The sequence below is a fragment of the Martes martes genome, assembly GCF_963455335.1.
Source record: "Martes martes genome assembly, chromosome: 8".
Lineage (NCBI taxonomy): Eukaryota > Metazoa > Chordata > Mammalia > Carnivora > Mustelidae > Martes > Martes martes.
The window spans coordinates 91,470,356-91,491,713 of record NC_137895.1 but is presented as its reverse complement, the minus strand read 5'-3'; the positions used below and the strand labels follow the sequence as shown (position 1 = coordinate 91,491,713).

The 21,358-nt window shown below is 53.8% G+C and overlaps 3 protein-coding genes across 5 annotated transcripts in view; 1 reads left to right on the top strand and 2 right to left on the bottom strand.

The window, feature by feature from the left end:
• Nucleotides 1-2,522, bottom strand: part of GDF11 (growth differentiation factor 11) — a gene marked incomplete at both ends in the record, with an annotated part of 9,547 nt that extends 7,025 nt beyond the window's left edge. Inside the window, one exon of the mRNA XM_080810275.1 lies at nt 2,517-2,522. Coding sequence (XP_080666401.1) covers nt 2,517-2,522 — 6 coding nt within the window. The remainder of the gene's footprint in view (nt 1-2,516) is intronic.
• A 9,289-nt stretch (nt 2,523-11,811) lies between these two features.
• Nucleotides 11,812-15,048, top strand: CD63 (CD63 molecule). The gene is made up of 8 exons (XM_080811902.1): nt 11,812-11,973; nt 12,537-12,613; nt 13,511-13,699; nt 13,859-13,933; nt 14,037-14,132; nt 14,243-14,383; nt 14,623-14,706; nt 14,885-15,048. Exons 2-8 carry the CDS (start codon nt 12,548-12,550, stop codon nt 14,948-14,950), a joined length of 717 nt encoding a protein of 238 aa, XP_080668028.1. The 5' UTR covers nt 11,812-11,973; nt 12,537-12,547; the 3' UTR covers nt 14,951-15,048.
• A 1,232-nt stretch (nt 15,049-16,280) lies between these two features.
• Nucleotides 16,281-21,232, bottom strand: RDH5 (retinol dehydrogenase 5). Of its 3 annotated transcripts, none has more exons than XM_080810049.1 (5): nt 21,186-21,232; nt 19,691-20,018; nt 19,265-19,523; nt 16,844-17,007; nt 16,281-16,585 (listed from the first exon to the last, which is right to left on the bottom strand). In XM_080810049.1, exons 2-5 carry the CDS (start codon nt 19,998-20,000, stop codon nt 16,362-16,364), a joined length of 957 nt encoding a protein of 318 aa, XP_080666175.1. In that variant the 5' UTR covers nt 20,001-20,018; nt 21,186-21,232; the 3' UTR covers nt 16,281-16,361. The 3 variants fall into 3 exon arrangements, with proteins under 3 accessions (XP_080666175.1, XP_080666173.1, XP_080666174.1); XM_080810047.1 differs by lacking the exon at nt 21,186-21,232 and adding an exon at nt 20,616-20,739 and having other exon boundaries at nt 19,691-20,037; XM_080810048.1 differs by lacking the exon at nt 21,186-21,232 and adding an exon at nt 20,616-20,737.
• Between the last annotated feature and the right edge of the window lie 126 nt (nt 21,233-21,358).

Sequence of the window (21,358 nt, the reverse complement as noted above, 5' to 3'; positions counted from 1 at the left end):
AGCAGGTGGGGAAGTGGTGGGAAGCCCTGAGACAAGAGCAAGTCTCAGAGCTGGGAAGAGCGTGATCTGAAATTGAGGGATAAGGGAGTCAGCAGGCTGGAAAAGGCAAAAAAAGCAGGAACAAGGGACCACTGGGGACCACTGTTGGCGGGGGGGGGGGGGGGGGGGGGAGGAAGCCGGCTGGAGACCACTATGCTTGCGGACCTCTGAATTTCTAGTTATACTTTTGCATCTGCAGTGTCTTAGAAGTCTGAGAAGGCTCTTGTAATTGCAGGGGTGAAAATGAGAGAGAGGTCTGCCCTCAGATGCCTGAGTTGCAGACAGCAAGTTACAAAGGGAGAAACCTAGTTGTGGGACCAGCCCTAGTTTCCAGGTGTGACCCTGGGTACAGCCAGAGGGCAGAGTGGAAGAGTGTTAAAATGCTCCCGAGGTGCTTGACTTCTGGTTCTGGAGTCCTCTTCCCAGTCCTCAGTTTCTCTAGGCTGATTTCTTGAGTCCAAAGCCCTGGAGATCAATAGACAACCGATAGATTGAACATGTTTGGGGGTGTGTGCCTGGGTGGCTCAGTCAGTTGGGTGTCTGCCTTTGGCTTGGGTCTTGGGATCCTGGGATTGGGGGGAGGGCATGGTTCCCTGCTCAGCAGGGAGCCTGCTTCTCCCTCTGCCTGCTGCTCCCCCTGCTTGTGCTCCTTCTCTTTCTTTCTGTCAAATAAATAAATAAAATCTTAAAAGAAGGAAGGAAGGTAGGAAGGAAAGAAAGAAAGAGAAAGAAAAAGAAAGAAAGAAGAAAGAATATTTGAGGGGATTAGGTCTTGCTTGTTTCCTGGTATACACAATGTTTATTGAGTAAAGAGATGAATGTTATTGGGCTTCTCAGGCAAAATAAAGAGACGCCAGTTTCGCCTCTGGATTAGGGCCCAAGAGAATGTCTTAAAATGGGCTTGATGGAACACCAGGCATAAGGACAAAGTTGGGGGGCGCCTGGGAGGCTCAGTGGGTTAAGCCTCTGCCTTCGGCTCAGGTCATGGTCTCAGGGTCCTGGGATCTAGCCCTGCATTGGGGGGGGGGTCTCTGCTCAGCGGGGGGCCTGCTTCCCCCTCTGTCTCTGCCTGCCTCTCTGCCTACTTGTGATCTCTCTCTCTCTCTCTGTCAAATAAATAAATAAATAAATAAAAAGGACAAAGTTGGGTTGGGGAGCTGGAGTGAAATGAGGAAAGAAACTGGAGGTTCGGGTGTGAGGAAGGAAGGTTGGGTAGGGATCAGGAGGACCAAGCTGGGGAGCTTTGAAGAGATGAACATCTCCGTGGAGTACAGGAACTAAGACCACAGCACAATGCAATAAATTTAGGCAGCGGGTTCTCTCCCTTGCTTTGGACCAAGACATGGGTCTTTCAACATTTCATCACCTTTCTTCGTCTATAAAATGAGCATCGCATTGTCCCCCTCAACTAGTTGTGAGGATTACATAATAATCAATCAATAGTGGCCTTCATGGGCTCTTTCTTTCTTTCTTTCTTTTTAAGATTTTTATTTAGTTGACAGACAGAGATCACAAGTAGGCAGAGCGGCAGACGGGGCGGGGGGGTGGGGTGGGTGGTGGGGTGGGGTGGGTGGGGAGGCAGGCTCCCCGCTGAGCAGGGAGCCTGATGTGGGGCTTGATCCCAGGACCCCAGGATTATGACCTGAGCTGAAGGCAGAGGCTTTAACCCACTGAGCCACCCAGGCGCCCCCATGATTCTTATGATTCTTTTCTTTCCTTTCTGATTTCTTAGAGTAGCAACTGCCTTTACCACATATTCTGGCATAGCCTGTTTTCCAAAACATTTCTCTGATGTCATTTCCTCAGCAAAATTGCAAACTCCTTGAGAGTAGAGGTGGTGTCACCTCCTTCTCCTTCCATGGAGTCAGTGGCCCGGCCTTCACTTCCTCATCAAGTGTGTGTCTAATGGTAGGTCTATGATAGATGCAAAGACAAATTTCCTCAGGAAACATTTAGACTGGACAGAACACTAGATAAACAGTGTACCAGCCAAAACTCCAAGCCAGGGGCTCCTGGGTGGTTCAGTTGTTAAGTGTCCACCTTAGGCTCTGGTCATGAACCCAGGGTCCTGGAATTGAGCCCCAAATGGGGCTCTCTGCTCAGCAGGAAGCCTGCTTCTCCCTCTCCCCACTCCTGCTTGGGTTCCCTTGCTGTTTCTCTGTCAACTAAATAAAATCTTAAAAACAAAACAAAACAAAACAAACAAACAAACCCAACAAACTCCACGCCAGATAGATGCCTCTTTGATATCCATCTGGATGTCCAAAGGCACCTCAAACATCATGGGTTAAATATGATAATCCGAGAACTCCTTCTCTCCCCCGAAAATGTGCCCCATCTTGCTGAGGCACATTTTCGTTTTACTGAATGACAATCATCCAGACTAGAAACCTAGAGGTAGACTTCATCTTCTTTCTCTTGATCATCTCTGAATCTTCGCATAAGTTTTCTCTTCCTAGAACAACACCCCTTCCTACCTCCATTTCCCCCATTCCCCAGTATCTTGGCCAAATTTGTTCTTTCTTTTTGTGTGTGTGTGTGTGTGTGTGTGTGTGTGTGTGTGTGTGTGTGTGTTTTGTTGTTCTTTCTTCAGGTCTCAGTATAGACGAGATTTTGGGCATGTGTCTTCCAGGAATCCGTTGCTGACTCCCAAGCCCAGAGTAGATCTTCTTCCTAGCTACATCTGCACCATTCTGTGTGGTATGGAAGTACTCTAACTTCCAGACCAGAACTAGGCTGTCTGGGTTCAAGGTCCCGCCCTCCCACATTTCTGGCATTCTGAACTTGGCTCTGTATGCCTTGAAGGAGATAACAATATAGTACCTAGTACCTTTTTCATAAGGTTATGAGGATTAACTGCCCAATATGCAATTCCTTTTTTTCCTGACATGCAACCCTAAACGAGTTAGTCATTACTATTATCCCAGCTTATCACCCTTACACTGTGAATGGGACCCAAGAGAGCAGGAAATTTTTCCACCAAAGTGTTCCTTAGCTCCTTTGAATGAAGAATGAATGAATCCTGTTAACTGGATCTGGTCAGAGCCGGGTTGGGGAGAGAAAGCTGGGTATTTATGGTCATGAAGAGTTATGAGTGTCTGCCAAATGCGAGAGAGCAAGAGTCAGGAACAACTTGTGAAACAGGATTTCCACCTCCGGCTTCGTTCCCACTAGTTCCAGGACTGGGCTTAATCCAACGAGTGGGCAAGACTGCCATCTGGTGGTAGAATCTGGAATTGTAGCTTCTTGGAGGTGGGACTAAAACTGGTTTTGCATACTTCTTTAGATTTCTAGTCCAAGAAGTTCTATATCATAATGCATTAAACCTTGTTCCTCTCTCCATCCCCTCCTACATCTTGCTTCTTTCCTTAGTTCCCTCAGGTTTTGTTACTGCTGGGTTTCCCTGAGTTGCAGGAACTAATCCCTGGGAGGTCTCTTTCGGGAGCTTCAGACTTCCAGCAGCCCTAGACCCAGTTCCCAAGGGGGTGCCCTGCAGGCTTCATGGAAAGGAGCAGGGAGAGATCTGGACCTTTAGATCTTTTCTCATCCCAATACAGGCTAACTGGGGTTTAGGGCCCCGCCCACTGTCCTGGTCTCCCTGGCAACTGTCTTCCGCCGGGGGTGCCCCCCTCCGGCGTTACCCAGGCAACCTTCAAGGCCCGCCTCCTTCAAGGTCCTGACTGGTTGATAGCAAATGTGGGTCTGGACCTAAGGGAAGGCGTTAGGGTTGGAAGACCTCGAGTCGCCAGGAGAGAAGCAGGAGTCGTCCCAGGGAGAGGGAATGAGGTTTCAGGAGCTACTGGAAGGAAGAGAGGCTTGTGTAGCCTCGGGTAGAGGGTCGGTTCCATCCTCAGGCAGAGGAACTATAGGTCTTGGGAGCTGGTCGCCAGGGTTCAAGGCCAGAGACACCTGGGCTGCTCTCAGAGCAGCAGACCCCAGAACTGGGGAAATCTCTGTAAGGAGGACCGACTCCTGTTACCCTGAATCCCCGCCCCGCAGACCACCCCGCACACCCAAACTGCACTGTCCATCAGAACTGCGCCAGTGGGCTGCAACTTGGGATCCCTAATGGCATCTTTTCTCACTTTTTCCTCCTGAAGTCCCTATTTCTCACTTTTTCCTCCTGAAGTCCCTCCTGAAGTCCCAGTGGCTCATTCCCTGGCACTGAGGTCTTTCCAAGGAGGGGAGGGCCTGGGGTCATTGAGAAGCTGCTGAGGGGTTTCCCTACCAGTCTTGCTTCACCCTTCCTCTGCCCTCCCAGCCTGAGCCTTTGGGAATGTGGTATGGGTAGGCTATTCTGGGCTACAGCTGGAATGTTAGTGGAATGGACCCCTCCCAGGTCTCTGACCACAAAGCCTGAAGCCCCCAGAGAGGATCTCACTGTGTAATTACCCTCCTCTTGCACACCACTCTGGAAACCCTATAATTATCCTGCTGGATCTCCTAGCAGGCCTGGTAAACTCCTTAACCCCAAGGCCCTCGAAGAGAAGTTGCAGGTCAGACAGAGGGCGCCAAAGAGCTTGTATCTGGGGGGCAGCTGGTGGAGGTGGAGTACAACTTGTGGAACTCAGAATCACTTGGGGTCACACCTTCCTTTGCCCTGGGCCTTCCAGAAGACTGCCTTGCCCTGCCGCCTTCAGCTTCCCTTATCCTCTTAGGGCAGGCCCAGCCCTCCAACTCCACAGGTGTACCTTGTTTCCCACCTTCACTCAGTCTCCCCAGGCCTCTCCCCTCTTTCTTACCAATTGCTCCCTCTCCAGACCCAGGCCCAACATGGGGTCCTGCTGGGGGGTGGTGGTCAAGGCTGTTCCCATCCCCAGTTTGGCCAGGAGGGGAGGCACCTGCTGGTCAAGGGAAAGGACAGGTCTGAGCCCAAAGCCTGCTTCTCATTCTCCAGGGACTTCAAAACGCTGGGAGGACTCTGCCACCCCCGGAGGTGACAAAGTCTGATGTGGGCTGCCAGGGGAGGGGAGCTGGAGTCAGGAATGCCCAGAGGGAAGCTAATGTCCAGGAGAGAGTGCAGGGCAGTGAAGATCAAGGTTGTTGCCAAGTGAGGGGTGTGTGTGTGTGTGTGTGTGTGTGTGTGTGTGTGCAATGGTGAGGGTATGTGGGTGGCCAGAAGATTTGGCTGAGGTCTGGGAATGGGAACCAGAAATTAGTAATGTGAGGGCAGAAAAGACTTCTCTGGACTCTGCCTGGTGGTGCCAAGGACCTCACCCCGCCCCCTCCCCGGCCACTCAGACCCTGCCTGTCTCCTCACTTCTAGTTCCCTGAACTGCAAGGCGATTTGCAGAGGGAGGAGTCTACGGTATGCACAGCTTGAGTGAGTGCTCCCCAAGGCCTTCTGTGCTCTGCTGCATCCCCCACCTATGTCAGGTGGCCCCTGGCATCCAGGACTGCTCTTTGGCACAGCCTTCCCCACACTGTACTTTTGTCTGTGCCAAAAGGTTGTAATCACCTTGAAGGCTGAACCCTGTCTCACTCATCTCCATAGAGTCCCAGTGCCCAGCAAGTTTAGGGCTTTCAGTGGATCATGGGTGGATGGATGGATGGATGCCCCAAGGAGCAGGAGCTGGAAGTAACCACCACATCCCATTATTGCTTCTTTCCATTGCTGCCATGTTCCTATCTGCTCCATCCCAGGGGAAAACTTTGTTGTGCGGGTCTGTGATTCTCAGGAGGAGACCACCGCCTCCTGAGCTGGCTCGGATCAGAACTACACAGCAGCTGACCTCCCAGGCAAGGCTGTGCCTGAAGACGCCATGGGACGGGGCTGCTGCCCTGCTCACTCATCAGCTGCGCACCTGGAGTGACCCCACAGGCAATAGTGAGGAGGCTGGGGCAGGAGCCAGACAAGGTTGGGGACAGTGAGGAGCCAGAAGTCAGGGGCTGGGACCCAAAGAGCAGGGAAAGGAATAGGCAAGGACAGAGGCAGAGTGCTGAGGAGGGAACCTGAGCAGTGGGGGGTAGGGTGGGGTGGGGTTGGAACCGGAGCTGAGCCCTAGGGCTTGAAATGGGACCCTGGGCCAAGGCCAAGGTGGGAAGGACTGCTCTCCCTCCTAACCTGTCTCTTGGCCATCTTGTCAAGTGAGGCGGAGTCTAGATATTTATTCATTTATTTATCTATTTATTTATTTTATTTTTAAAGATTTTATTTATTTGACAGAGAAAGAGAGGAAGAGAGAACAAGCAGGGGGAACTGGAGAAGCAGACTTCCCGCTGAGCAGAGAGCCCACCACTGAAGCCAAAGTGGGGGCTTGATCCCAGGACCCTGAGATCAGGGCCTGAGCCCAAGGCAGATGCTTAACTGACTGAGCCCCCCAGGCGCCCCACGATTTTTCTTATATTTAAGTAATCTCTACACCCAACATGGGGCTCAAACTTACAACCCCGAGGTCAAGAGTCACATGCTCTACCGACTGAGCCAGCCAGGAGCCCCAAAATCTCAGTTCCCTGATTCAGACCCAACCTTCTGACCTTAAGTTCCAGCCATCACCCTTCCTCCCCTCCCTAGTGAAGAGATGGCCTTGGTGCTAAGGCACCCTTTGGTTCCTCTATCTCCCGCCCCTCCCTCCCTCTTCCTACTCCCCACCTTTTCGTAGGCATCTATTTTCCCCTCTCTATCCCTTCTGTGCCTTCCCCTATTCTCCCCTGCATCTTCCAGCTGTCCTCAGCTCTTCCCTTCCCTTCTCTCTCCTCCTGAACCCTACCCCAACCAACCTCTGCAGGTGGCAGCTCCTAGGTCATGGACCCTCTCCTACCAGCCTACCAGGGTGCCCATGGCTTATCCCTGAGGTGGCCACTTCTAGTGGGGTGGAGGCAGGCACAAGGGGCCTTCTGGGTGGAGGGGAGAAGGTATGCATGCAGCAGGTGCTGGGCTCCCTGTGTGGATGTGGGCTTCAGAAGGCCTTGGGTGCTGGGAGGGGCAAGGGTGCTCATCCCAGCTCACTAACTAGCAGGCAGTGTCTGGCTCCCAAGGGACAGGGGCAGGAGCTAATCAGGGCAGGTGCCCAGCTGGATGGCATATCTGGATGCCAAGCACTTGGAGCAGGCACTGGAGGCTCTGAAGGACATGGTGTGAGGGTCCAGGTCTCAGCCAGCTGCTTCCCTGCTCAGAGGGACACAGGGCTCTATGCTGATTTTCCAGACTAGGGGAGTGAGCCATTGTGTGTGTGTGTGTGTGTGTGTGTGAAAATACATTTGACATAAAATCTACCAGTGGAACCATTTTCAAGAGTACATCGCAGTGGTGGGCAACCATCTCTGCCATCCATCTCCAGAACTTTCTCATCTTCCCAAACTGAACCCCATTGATCACTAATCCACCCGGCCCCTGGCAACCACCTTTCTAGTCTCTGTCTCTATGAATTTGACTAGGCATGGGTTTTTCCCCCTTCTGGCTCCACACTGGCTGTTCTCCAGGGGTCTCCCTGGCCCTACCCTTTCCCATCTTCCCTGCACCATTCCTTCTTCCCCTTCTTTGACAGGAGCTGCCGGTGCCACTCTGTGCTCGCCGCCGTTTGCTCCGAGCTTCTTTCCCTGGTGCTCCTCTCCCAGGCCCCCATGCTCCTGACATTCGCCTCAGCTCTGCCCTTTCCCACCTGGATGTCTCCACCTTCCTCTCCTTCCTTCCTGGACCTAGCAGGGGGTCCGGATCCTGCCCTGACACCGCTCTGGAGAAGGCCACACCACCTTCTCTTGTTTCTCACTCAAGTTGACCTTTCTATACTGTTCGATGCTCCTGGCCACTGTCCCCTCCTCCTGTCATGACATTCTCTTTTCTCTTGGCCCCCAGGAGAGAGTGGAAGAACCTAGGCTTTGGAACCCCACAGAGACCTGGGTTCCAATTCTAACACCGCCTTTTACTGGCTTGGCTTCTGGGCCTGTCAGTCCCTGTCACAGAGTCTAAGTTTCCTCATCTCTAAAACAGGACATGTCATAGAGATCTCGAAGGATTGTCCTAAGGGTTAAGCGAGCTAATGGGGCCAGCTCCACACCTTCCTTTCTCTTCCGCTCCTTTCCTGGCTACTGACCCCTCCGGCCTGTTCCTGAGATGTAAGTGTTCCCTGCAGCTCTTGGTTTTCTTCTCTTGCTCTGCCCCTCACCCGTCTAAGAATTTAGATAGCACTTTTTCTCTCTAGTCTGACTACTTCTCTCCTGAGTTTCACATCCGCAGTTCCTGGTGGACGTCTCCACGTGGGTGCTCCTTGCGGGCCTCCTGCCTTGGGCGACCGCCACCTTCTCCACTGGGCACCCAGGTTCAGAAGCTCCGAGTCATCTTGGACTTTTCTTACTTCCTCTCCCCTCCACAGGTAAGCAGTCATCTCGTCCTTTATTTTCTCTCATTACAGCTTGGATGGCAGCTGTAATGTCTCAACTATCTTCTGGGCCACCTGCTTTTCATTTCCCTTTCTTTCCTTTTTTTTTTTTTTTCAAATTTTTTTAATTTATTTGTCAGAGAGAGAGTGCAGAAGCAGGGGGAGTCGCAGGCAGAGGGAGAAGCAGGCTCCTCGCTGAGCAAGGGGCCCACTGAGGAACTTGATCCCGGGATCATGACCTGAGCCAAAAGCAGATGCTTAACCAACTGAGCCACCCAGGCGCCCCTCATTCTCCCCCTCTTTTTTTCTTCCTCCCTCTCTCCCTTCCCTTCCTTCCAGTTTTTTTTTCTTTCTTTTTTTTTTTTTTAATTTGACGGAGAGGGAGAGACAGTGAGAGAGGGAACACAAGCAGTGGGAGTGGGAGAGGGAGAAGCAGGCTTCCTGCTGAGCAAGGACCCTGAGATCATGACCTGAGCTGAAGGCAGATGTTATTAAGCTGAGCCACCCAGCTGCCCCTCAAGGTTTTTTTTTTTTTTTTTTTTTAAGTAATCCCTACACCCAGTGTAGGGCTTGAACTCATGACCCCGAGATCAAGAGTCACATGGTCTGGGCGCCTGGGTGGCTCAGTCATGTAAGCATCTGACTCCATCTCAGCTCAGGTCATGATCTCAGGGTCTTGACGTTGAGCCCAGCATTGGGCTCCATGCTCAGTTTGGAGTCTGCTTGAGATTCTTTCTCTCTCTTCCTCTGCCCCTTCCACTCATGCTTTCTCTCTTTCTCTAAAATAAATAAATCTTCAAGAAAAAAAAAAAAAAGTCCTGTGCTCTTCTGATTGAGCCAGCCAGGCACCACTCCCTTATTTCAATGTAGGTCAAACCCCAAGATTCTTCACCCTTTCCAAAACACCCCACCACTCCCCACCGCCTTTAGGACATTCCCAACCTTGGGGCACCTGGCTGGCTCAGTTGGTAGAGCATGGAACTCTTGAACTTGGGGTCATGGGTTTGAGCTGCACATTGGACACAGAGTTTGCTTGAAAACAACAACAACAACAACAACAACAACAACAACAACAACAACAACAAAATACAACATAGCCTTCTAGGTCCTCAATAGTCCTATTATGTAGTCTCTTTGCTTTTTATTTTTTAAAAACTTTTAAATTTTTATTATTTTTATTTTTTTAGGGAGAGAGAGTTCATGCACACACTAGCAGCAGGGGAGGGACAAAAGGAGAGGGACAGAGAGAATCTTAAGCAGGCCCCAGGTCCAGCAGACGGATGCAAGATACAAGGCTCAATCTAACGACTCAGATCATGACCTGAGCCAAAACCAAGAGGTGCTTAACCGACTGAGCCACCCAGACGCCCCAAGACACTCTGCTTTTTGCTTCATCGTTTTGTGAAGTATTCCAAAGCAAGTACAGATATGACATTTGCTCTTAAATATTTCAGTATGCATCTTTTTTAGTATGCATCTTTAAAAAATAATTTTCTTATATAATCATACTATCATCATAGCTAACAAAATTATATTTTCTTGTGTCTAATTCCCAGTCCATATTCAAATTTCCTCGGTTGTTCCCCAAATGTCTTTCCCAGTTCGTTTGTTCAGACAAAGATGTAATCATTACACTCGGTTATTAGGTATCTAAAGTTTCTCAATCTTTTTTTTTTTTAAAGATTTTATTTTTTTATTTGACAGAGAGATCACAAGTAGGTGGAGAGGCAGGCAGAGAGAGAGAGAGGAGGAAGCAAAGCAGGCTCCCCACTGAGCAGAGAGCCCAATGCGGGGCTCAATCCCAGGACCCTGGGATCATGACCTGAGCCGAAAGCAGAGGCTTTAACCCACTGAGCCACCCAGGCGCCCCTAAAGTTTCTCAATCTTGACTTCAGAACACTTTCCCGTCCATTTTTCACCACATCCTTCCTGAACCCTTTGAGCTAGCCAATCCCAGCCTGCCATCAACCTTGAAAACTACTTTTTTATACTTGGGTCTTTCCTTGTCTCTGGAACTGAGAGCTTGTTTCTTTACTCCATAAAGTCACCTCGGAAAGTATCACCCACCTTTGTGATAGGAAATCTGTTCTTTTTCCTCTGGGGCAGAAGCAGCACCTGTCCCTCCCTCTGAGGGTGTCTACCCTCCACCAGGGGACTGTGTCTGTTCACAGTGTGGGCTTGGCTCCGTGTGTGGGCAGAGGGCAGTGCCACTGTCTCCCTTGCCTGCCCCCCCCCCCCCAATCTCCTGTGGGTGGCACGTGCCTGGCCTCTAGCGGCAGCACAATAAAGAAACTGATGAATACTCCTTTTAGCATCTTCGCTCCTCTTCCCACGGCTTGCCTACCTGATAACTGGGGAGCAAAGTCCAGAATGGGCTTGGTGTACCTTGCTGGAAGGTTGTGATCCTGGAAACGGGTTCTTAGCCCAGTCCAGATCTCTCTCCTTTTGCTTTTACAGTTTCCTTCTTTGTGTACACATACAAAGACGCAGGAAGTGGTTCTTAAGTCAGGACTAGAAGAACCTGAGGGGTGGGGCCCAGGCTGGGTAGCCCGGAATAGTGGCTGGTTCTGTCCTTGGCCTGTTCACACAACTTCTGGGAACCACCAGGGCACACGTCGAAGGGAAGCAACCTGAGGCCGCCACCTCCCTTTCCAGCCTTCACCTTGGTTTACCCCCTGGGATGTGAAGTGCTGCCTGCTAGGCTGGGATGGGGAAATCCATTAGATCTATCCGTGCCTGCTTCAGTGTCCTTCCCCAGGCCTCCATCTGATAAGAGGCTGATCCAGGAGTGGTGGGAGCATAGACCTTGTCCACCCTCCCCCGGAGGGAGTGACCGGACTGTGACTGCTTCCTCCTGTTCTCAGCCCATTACTCCGGAGCCCCAGAAAATGGAGAAGGGGCTAACAGAGGGGGGAACAGGAACACCCACTCCAGAATGTTGGGGGACTCCCAGAATGTGAAGCCAGGGACTTTCTGGAAGTGTTCTGAACCCACCCGATCCCAGGGAGCTAACAGCGCCCTCTGCCGACTCGGGGATGGGGGTGGGGAGCTTCAACAGAGATGGGAACCAGAGGAAAGAAGTGGACTTCAGGTGGAGGACGAGGCGGCCTCTTGAAGACCACCTCGTCACCTTCACGGCCCAGTCTCCCGGCGCGGGCCCTAAGAGTGTAGCTCCGGGCCGCTATCCCCACCTTGGCTCGCACACGCTTCCTCGGCTTGCCCGAACCGGGCAGAACTAGGCGACGCTGGGTCCCGCCCTCCCAGCCCGAGGTGGCGCGGGGACCAGGGCACCAGAAGGACCCCAGGCACCCTGAGATCCTGCCCTCGCCGCTTTCCCTCCGCGGGGGTGGGCGCTGCTTTCCGGCTAGGGGCCACGTGGCCCCGGCCGGGAGGGGGGCTCGGCCCTCCCCTCATGGGCCGGGTGACTCAGGCCGCAGCTGTTCCCGCGTCACATGAGGGAGGCGGGCGGCCACTGGGCGGAGGAGGCGGCGGGGGAGGGGGCTGTGGCTGGAGGCCGGGGCGGGGCCGCGCGGCGGGCGGGGCCGCAGTCGGGGGGCGCCGCTAGAGAGCCCCTGAGCCGCGGCCGGAGAAGAGCGTAGAGCCTCGGGGAGCCCAGGTGAGGCCGCGGGGTTCACGGCCGGCCTCTGTCTTGGGTGGGGGGAGGTCGCGGGTAGCTCCCTCCGCTGCGGCTCGCCTCGGGTCCCCGAAGATTCGCCGCGTTCCCGGGCGCTCCCGAGGCCCTCGCAACTTTGCAACTTTGCGGAGTTCCGGAGGCCCGGGAGGGTTCGGTGGGGGGCGGGCTGCGCTTGTGTTTTGGGGGAGGTCAGAGCGCAGGGGAAGGCGGCTGGGGGTCGCGCTTGGGCCGAGGGCCGTTTGTAGGGGCTGGCTAGGTGGGGAGGGGATGTTGGAACGCGGAGGGTGTTGGCGGGCCGAGGGTGGTCGTCGGGCCCCGGCCGGGGTGGCGGCGGGTCTGGTCCGGGCTTCGCGGCGGTCGCCCCCACCCCTCTCCAGCCTGGGAGAAGAGGGGGCTGGGAGACGTGGATCTGACCGCGGGTTTCCGGGTGGGAGGGGCCGGGAATGGGGGCCGCGCAGGGAAGGCCTCGAGGGCCGGCAGGGAGCACGGAAACCGAGGTCCCCCTTCGCCCGGTTCTCATCCCCCTGCGCTCCCCTCTACCTCAGGCCCGGCAGCCATGGCGGTGGAAGGAGGAATGAAATGTGTGAAGTTCTTGCTCTACGTTCTTCTGCTGGCCTTCTGCGTGAGTGGGAAGGGGGACGGTGGGGGGCGCGCTGGCAGGGTGCGGGGAGACCTGGATCCGGAGTGGTGAGGGCTTAGGGGCCGAGAATGAAGGCAGCTGGAGACCAGATGTGGAAGGAGAGCCCGGGGAACAGGCCGAAGACAGCATGGCCACCCCACCCCCTCCAGCTTTCGGGGTCCTCTGAGGCTTGTTTGGACCAAGAATGGACAGCGTGGGTGCGTAGCACCCTCCCCCTCGCCCCTTCTGGCCCTTCCTGTCTGGTGACCCAACCACTTGTGATACCGGGCAGTGGGGCAACCAGCCAACGGCCGGCCTGATAGCTATCGCCGTGGGGCTTCCCTCTCCTCCCAACCCTTCCCTCCCCTCTCCCTTACTCCTCCTTCCTTTCTATTCCCTCATCCCTCTTCACTCCTCTCAGCTGCTTGGGTGTGGGGAAGGGCTCTCTACCCACGACAGTCTGTTCCTGTCCTGGGCTCCTGGCTTCAGAGGCTGCTCTTAATCCACGGAGCGGCATCCCACTCCTGTCTCTTTTTCTGATCCCTTCTCCTCCCTGGCCTAGTGGGCCTGAGGAACCCTAGGAACAGCTGATGAGGATGGGGTGGGCACTAGAAGATAGTGAGGGGGCAGTTCTGGGAGCCCTAGAGGCCCATAGGAAGCACCACTGTAGGTGAGGAATACGTGCCCTGGGGTCAAGGCTTTCTGGGAACTTCTCCTTTGGCATTTGATCAAATTGTGGGGAAATATGGGCCATCCTCTTCCCCTGCAGTCAAGTTACCTGGAGGTGTGAGAATCCGTCTCTCTGGGATGGGGCTAAGGCTGTGTCCTGGGTGTACCCACTGTGCTCTGAGGGCTGATGGGTTGTGGGTCTGGCCTAATTCTGACCTGCCCTCCTCACAGGCCTGTGCAGTGGGACTGATTGCTGTGGGTGTAGGGGCCCAGCTGGTCCTGAGTCAGACCATTATCCAGGGGGCCACGCCTGGCTCCCTGTTGCCCGTGGTCATCATTGCAGTGGGTGCCTTCCTCTTCCTGGTGGCCTTTGTGGGCTGCTGTGGGGCCTGCAAGGAGAACTACTGTCTTATGATCACGGTGAGCTGGGTGTGGGGCCAGGGTGGGTGTTTGGGACTGCGGGGAGGGTACCCTATGGAGGGGGCGGAAAACCTTCCTGAGTGAACTAGAGGCTGGCTGGGCCACAGCAGGCCACTCTCACCAAGACTCCAGCCTGACCCTTGTCCACTGTGCCTGCAGTTTGCCATCTTCCTGTCTCTTATCATGCTGGTGGAGGTGGCCGCAGCCATTGCTGGCTATGTGTTTAGAGACAAGGTAAGCAGGGGAAAAGGGGGAGGGCCCTGCCTCAGAGGTGTCGCTGCTCTGGGATGCGTGTGCCCTGGAGTTTGACCTCAACAGTGCCCCTTCTTATTCACAGGTGATGTTAGAATTTAATAAGGACTTCCGGCAGCAGATGCAGAATTACCGGAAAGACAACCGCACGACTTTGGCCCTGGACAAGATGCAGGAAGATGTGAGTGAAGGTTGCTGGGAGCAGGGGTAGAGGAGGAAGAGTCGTCTTCTCTTCGTATTGTAGGTGGAGGTGCACATACTAACCTACTCCGTATTTCTTCTCTCCTGCAGTTTAAATGCTGCGGGGCAGCTAACTACACGGACTGGGAGAGCGTCCCTACTGTGCCCAAGGGCCAAGTCCCTGACTCCTGCTGCATCAATGTCACGAAGGACTGTGGGGCTTCTTTACAAATAAATAACATCTACTCTGAGGTAAGGAAGAAACTGAGATAGAGGGGACTTGGGAGACCTGGGAAATATTTCAAGGGTTGAGAGAGAGAGGGACCAGGGATGGAGGCGGAGAGGGTTGGGGCCCTGGGATAGGGAGGAGATCTGGGAATGCTGGGGGTGGGGTGAAAGATACAGAGAGCGGGGGAGAGACAGAGGGAACAGAGAAGGTAGGTGGGAAGTTTTTGATTATGTTCTTGCCTTGTGTGCCTACTACCTTTCAGGGCTGTGTGGAGAAGATCGGGGGCTGGCTACGGAGCAATGTGCTGGTGGTGGCTGCAGCAGCCCTGGGCATTGCCTTTGTGGAGGTGAGAGGCACCTTTGGGACTCATTCTGGGGCATCTGGGCACTAGGGGCAGTGGGAGGAGGGTGCTGGGGAAGTCCTGGCCTAGGGACAGGGGCCCTGGTGGTGTTTGGGGTCTGCTGGGTGGGCCTGGGATACTTTGCATTTCTGACTCCTTTCCACCCCTCTCTCTTTACTTTTAGGTACTGGGAATTGTTTTTGCCTGCTGCCTCGTGAAGAGTATCCGGAGTGGCTATGAAGTGATGTAGGGTGTCTGGTCTCTTCAGTCTCCTCATCTAAGGGAGTGGGGTAGTACACTCCAGGTTTTTCAATTAAACGGATTATTTTTTCAGACTGAAAAAAAAAATGGCCTCAGTTTGTCTTGAAGTGTGATACTTTATCCTTTCCTTCTCCTCACCTGTGTTTCTGTCCTCTGGGATCCTGTTCTATATGCACCTCAGTAAAGAAAGGCGTGTGGTGGTGGTGGTGGGGTTGTTGGGGGAAGGAGGGTTTTGCTTAAGACACTGGTGGGGTTGGCAGTGGAAGTGGGGATCTGGAGGGGGCTGGGGCCCATGGCCCTCCCTGTCTCCTAGTCCTGTGCTGCCAACTTGGGGGCTGCAATGTTCATAAAGCCATCTCCTGCCAAAGTCAGAGGGATTCCCCACAAAGGCCCTACCTGGGAGAGGCCAGCCCACATCTACCAGGGACATTTCCTCCCTGGTGTTCTGCTCACCTCTGAGGGCCTAGCAACTCCCTCCCAACAAAGGGGACCCGGCTCCTTTTAGGGTAGTGATAAATTGCTATCACACCTTTGTGGCCCGTATCCATTAGATAAGAGGACAATTCAGGGGTTCCTGGTTGGATTGGTCGGTTGAGTGTCCAATTCTTGACTTTGACTCAGGTCATGATCACAGGGTCATGAGATCAAGCTCCATGTCTGGCTCCCGGCTCGGCAGGGAGTCTGCTCGCTGTTCTCTCCCTCTGCCCTTCCCTCACTTGCAGGGTCTCTCTCAAATAAATAAAAGTGTAAAAAAGGAGGGGATGTCTGGGTGGCTCAGTCAGTTAAACGTCCTGCCTTTGGCTCAGGTCGTGATCCCAGCATCTTGGGATTGAACCATGGTTCAGGCTCCCTGCTCACTGGGGAGTCTGCTTCTCCCTCGCCCTCTACCTCTCCCCCCAACTCATGCTCTCTTTTGCTCGCTCTATCTCAAAGAAACTCTTAAAAAAAGAGAGGGGATAATTTAAGTTGGTATTGCCTTTTTTCCTCCATGGACACCACCCAGCCTGGTCCGGACCCCTCTTCACTACCTTCCCTCCCTCTTAAGAAAAATAGGTACTCCTCATAGAAAATAAACGTCCAACAGTGCCCTCTGGTGGCCATTCCAGGTGCAGCTTCAAAGAACCCATACAGATGCCCGAGGGCCTGGGGGTGGGGGGTGACACCCAGTGGTTGCTAGTGGCTTTGCAGGTAGTAAACAGGCCAGAGACCCCCAGCATCAAGTCAGCCTAGGGGGCAGGGCTTAAATGGGGTCAGTCTCCCACTGGACAACTTCATTTCTGCCCATCTACAGTGTTTTTTGTTTGTTTGTTTGTTTTTTAAGCAAGACATTTATTCAGTGCATATTTTACGCCAGGCATTAGGCAGTACCTGGGTGGGGACAGAAGGCTGGCAGGCTGGATTCAGCAGACTGCCTGGGCAGGCTTGGGAAGGAGCCAGGTGAGCACAGCATCCACCAGGCTGGCTGGCAGGTAGGAGGCTGGCAGCCAGAGCAGCTTGGCATCCCAGCCTGGGCTGTAACGGGTTCTGGGGTAACGAGCAGTGAGGGCATGCTCCAGGCACCTGCTCACCTTGGTCAGGTCTGGATCACAGATCAGGTTCATGATGCGCTGCTGTACTTCCAAGTCTGCATTTCAGGAGATGGTTGTAATCAGTGTCCCTTCCCACTCCGGCCCAATATTCTGGGTTCTGGAGCTGGTCCCCAGCAGAGGTCAGAGGGCTCCTTAGTGCCTCCCCAGTATGGCAAGTGAGCAGGTTCCAAATGGCCTGGGTGTTCTTCTCTGGCACCCCATTCACCCTCACCTCCTCCCAGCAGGCTGGTGTAGGATGGGCCTTTCTGGTGCTCTCATTTCCCTTCATGTGCCATGTGGGCCCAGATACTCACATTTGGCGAGGAAGGCCTCCCCATAGCGGGCCTGTGTGGCAGAAGGTAGCCGTGCCCAGCACTCCTGCAGCGTATCCTCCAAACTCTTGAGATTTGTCACAGGGGTTCGGAAGAAGCCAGGCTCCACGATGGAGACTCGGACCCCAAAATGAGCCACATCCCGCCTGGATGGGAATAGAGGGAGGTTTCTGGCTTCTTCCCCTAATTAGGAAAGGGATCCTCGGGGACTTGGTTGTGGGGGCTAAAATGGGAGAGTTATCACAAGCTGGGGACCGGGGTCCTGACGGAAAAGGGGATCCCTGCTGTTCTGGGATGGGGGCAAATGGGCCATGCATTGTTTTTTTTTTTTTTTAAAGATTTATTTGAGAGTGAGAGAGTGAGAGAGAGCATGAGAGGGGAGAAGGTCAGAGGGAGAAGCAAGCTTCCCATGGAGCTGGGAGCCCGATGTGGGACTCGATCCCGGGACTCTGGGATCATGACCTGAGCCGAAGGCAGTTGCTTAACCAACTGAGCCACCCAGGTGCCCTGGGCCATGTATTTTTGAGGTTTGCTTCCCTTTGTACTCTTAAGATCTAGAACAGGGGTCAGTAATTTTTTTTTTTTTAAAGATTGTATTTATTTATTTGACAGAGACACAGCAGAGAGGGAACACAAGCAGGGGGAGTGGGAGAGGGAGAAGCAGGCTTCCCATAGAGCAGCCCAATGGGGGCTTAATCCCAGGACCCTGGGATGACCTGAGCCAAAGACAGATGCTTAGTAACACTGAGCCACCCAGGCGTCCCAGTAAACTTCTTAAAGGGCCAGACAGTAAATATTTTTGGCAACACAGGCCTAAAAATTATTGATATCAGGTAGGTACTTACATAACCATTAACAATGTAACCATTTGAAATGTAAACACCAGTGGCGCCTGGGTGGCTCAGTTGGTTGGGCATCTGACTGTTGATTTTGGCTTGGGTGGTGATCTCAGGGTCATGGGACCGAGCCTTGTGGCAGCTGGGGGCTCTGGTTGAGGTTCTCTCTCCTCCCTCTGCCTCTCCCCCCATGCACATGCTCTCTCTCTCAAATAATAACTTTAAAAAAATAATAAAATGTAAACACCATTATTAGCTGGTAGGCAATTGGCCAGATTCTGCCTGAGAACCAGTTCGCCAACTCCTGACCTAGAACTACCCCATTCCCTAGGTCCCAAGCACAGGGTTGAGTCCTGGACATGAAGGGTGTAGACTGGTTATTTGCTGGGGAGACTGCAGAGACACATCTAACCTCCTTGACACAGATGTAGAAATCCAAGTATCAAGCATGTGTTCCATGATGCTGATTGGAAAATTATAGAACCAAGGGATAGGGACGAAAGTATATGAAATTCTTTGCTGAGTGATGGTGTAGAAGGCAGACTTCCTACAGAAGGTGGGCTGGCTGGGGGGCAGGCCCTGCTCCCGTGTGGTACCTGTCAAGTCTTCTTTGTGTTCTCATGGGACTTTGAACATTATTTAATTTCTAAAAATTTCTTTTTTTTAAAGAAAAGGTTTTATTTATTTGAGAGGGAGAAAAGAGTGTGCACTACAGAAAGCAAGCAGGAGTTGGGGGCAGTGGGAGAGGGAGAAACAGACTGCTCATGGAGTAGGGAGACCAGCATGGGGCTCGATCCCAGGACCCTGGGATCATGAGCTGAGCTGAAAGCAGCTGCTTAACGGACTGAGCCACCCAGGCGCCCCTGAACATTACTGTTTAAAGATAAAGGGCAGGAAAACATAAAGATGAGGGGCAAGCAGATATGGGGGTAAGTCCCACTGCTTCCACTAACTAGTTGTGTGGTCTGGGGTAAGTTATGTTACCCTACGGATAACAATGCCTATTCCTTAGAGGGTTGCTGGGAGAAATAAAGGAGAGAATGTTCTGTAAATGTACTAGTTCACCATAACTAATAGTTACTAATAATAATACTAAGGGCACCTGGGTGGCTCAGGTGGTTGAGTGTCTGCCTTTGGCTTAGGTCACGATCTCAGGGTCCTAGGATTGAGCCCAGTCGGGCTCCCTGCTCAGCAGCGGGTCTGCTTCTCCCTCTCCCTCTGTCCCTCCCTCTGCTTGTGCTCACATGCACATGCTCTATCTCCAATAAAAAAAATACTAATAATGATAGCAGACTTCTTGGGGCATTTCTACGTGCCAGGCTCTATGGCGGCCTTAGAAGTACCTCATTTTACTCCCAGCACCCATGAGGTAGATCTTCTCATCCTGATTTAACAGATGAGGAATGAACTAGTGTAGAGAGGTAACCTCTCAAGGTCATGAAGCTCCCATGAGAGGAGGCTGGGGTTTGAACCCACAAAGTTGAGCCCTAATGTCTCCTCTTCAGGATCCCACTATGCTGTGTTTTAGTCATCTCTGCAGGGCAGTCCAGGGCTCTGCACCCCTCACCTCAGACAGTCAGAAAAGGCCTCCAGGCCAAACTTGGAAACACAGTAGCCCCCGCCATTGGCTGCCAGGCGACCTAGAACACTGGTGATGTTGACCACCCGGCCCCGGGCCTGCTGCAGCAGGGGCAGTAGGGCAAGGGTGACACCGATGGGACCCAGTGTATTCACGTTGAGCACCCGATGGAAATCGTTCTGCGTGAGCCACGGGGTGGGCCCAATGATCCCGGCCACACCAGCATTATTCACTAGACCAAAAAGCCCTGAGGAGAGAGGAGACAGATAGCACAGGGTAGGTAAGGCATTCCAACGCGCTCTCTCCAGATCGCTCTCCTTCCCCACGCCATCCCTCCAGCTTCCTGAGGCCCTGTGAGCACCCTGCACCATGGTCCCGGTGGCCCCACAGTCCTGGAGGCCCCGCGCTACTCACCTGCTTCTCCAACCTGTGTTTCCACCCACTTGGCTGCCCGCTGGACACTCTGGGGATCCGTGACATCCAGCAGGGTGGTGTGGAGGCGGGAGGAGGCCACCCGCTGTAGGTCCTCTGCCCCTGAGGGGGTCAGACAGCTGGCCAGGACTCGGAAGCCTCTCTGGTCCAGTCTCAGGGCCAGAAGCCGGCCGAAGCCTGAGTCACAGCCGGTGATGAAGACAAAGGCGTCGCTGGCGGGCAGGCTCTGCCGGTCCCTGAGCAACCACAGCGTTGCCCAGAGCAAGACTCCCAGCAGCAGGGGCAGCCACATGGCCAGAGCCCAAGCGACCTGCAGGTGGCAGCCGAGGCTGGGCGGGAGAACTTGTCTGGTTTACTCGGGCTTGGAAACCCTTGCCCCTATTATCCTCCCTAGCTGGTAGTCCGCTCTGAGCAGACTGAGAAGTTCTCTCCTTGGCAGGGAACTGGCAAATTCTGGCTCATTTAAGCCAAGCAAAGATCCAGGCAGACCCTGTATCGGGGGCTACCTTAACTAGAGCCTGAGGGGCCGGGGCCGGGGTGCAGACTCTGGCACGCACGCGAGCAGAGGAATCTGGCTGGCTTTCAGCTCTCCTGCTCAGCCAGCGACATCTGAATTCTCTCCATGTAAAATGGGCCTTATTTTTGGAAACACATACAGGGCACAGAGCACTTCAGCCCTGTTGGCCCCAAACTTATTGTGCGATGCTGAGTGTCTCACCGCATCTCTGAACCTGTTTTCTATTCTACCAGCGGGGCCGACACCAGCCGTGGCCCAGCTGGGAGCTGTGGAGGGTCAAGGGCGATCAAGTATGAGGAAGCGCATGAAAAGCTTCCGGCTTTGACTTATCAACACGTGTGATATCAGGTGAGCCCCCTCAGAGCACCCAGCTCCCGGGACCCTGCTTACCTCCTCTGGGGAAAGCTAGCAGGCAGTACAGTGCCCGAAGCTCCTTCTTGTGCTCTGTTTGAGAGACTTTGCTCCCAGTCTTTCCAGGCTCCCCGCACTAGCTACTGCTAATGCCAAAGTCCACAGCGGGTGGCCTGGGTCCCAGAGGTATTAAGTGTGTGTGGGGGGGTGTTAGGGGAGAGGCTGGGAGGAGGGGCCAGGGAAGCTGGAGCCTGGCAGTCAAAGCCAATGCTTGGCACAGGCCAGGCCTGCCTCGGCCCCCAGCCGGGGGGTGCCTGACCGCCTCTGTCAGGAGGAGGGATATGTCAACGATGGCAGCTGTCCCTCTCTGTTGGTGACCTTGGACCTGCCACTCCTCCTCCTTCCCAGCCCTGAAGCACCCCCAGGCCCAAGAATTAATCTCCAACCTGGTCCAGACTCATGACACTGCTTAGCACCAGGCTGGGAGAGGCCACGAGCACGTGGAGAGGCAGAGCGCCAGAGCGGGGACCAAGCCTGCTCCCTGTCATATTTCTCCTCTGCGGGGAACCAAAGTCCTGAATTAGGAAGCTTGGGGCAGAGCCCACTAACCTTCTCTGGGGAGGTGTGGGAAACTTCCGCCCTCTGCTCATGCAACACGCACCTGCACCAGGCCCAAAAAGGGAAAGAGGGGTGGGACGGTAAGAGGATGCTCGCTCCACCCTTTACCCAAAAGGTAACTGTCACTTAGGGAAACAGTCTTTGAATCTTCCACTCCTATCCAC

Bases quoted from the DNA above. Each gene is read 5' to 3' on its own strand.
- RDH5 (XM_080810049.1), bottom strand. From the start codon at position 20,000: ATGTGGCTGCCCCTGCTGCTGGGAGTCTTGCTCTGGGCAACGCTGTGG. The intron at 19,524-19,690 runs GTGAGTAGCGCG...CTCTCTCCTCAG, and splicing joins AACACAGGTTGGAGAAGCAG to GGCTTTTTGGTCTAGTGAAT. The intron at 17,008-19,264 runs GTGAGGGGTGCA...ATTCCCATCCAG, and splicing joins GCCTTTTCTGACTGTCTGAG to GCGGGATGTGGCTCATTTTG.
- CD63 (XM_080811902.1), top strand. From the start codon at position 12,548: ATGGCGGTGGAAGGAGGAATGAAATGTGTGAAGTTCTTGCTCTACGTT. The intron at 12,614-13,510 runs GTGAGTGGGAAG...CCCTCCTCACAG, and splicing joins TTCTTCTGCTGGCCTTCTGC to GCCTGTGCAGTGGGACTGAT. The intron at 14,133-14,242 runs GTGAGTGAAGGT...TCTCTCCTGCAG, and splicing joins TGGACAAGATGCAGGAAGAT to TTTAAATGCTGCGGGGCAGC.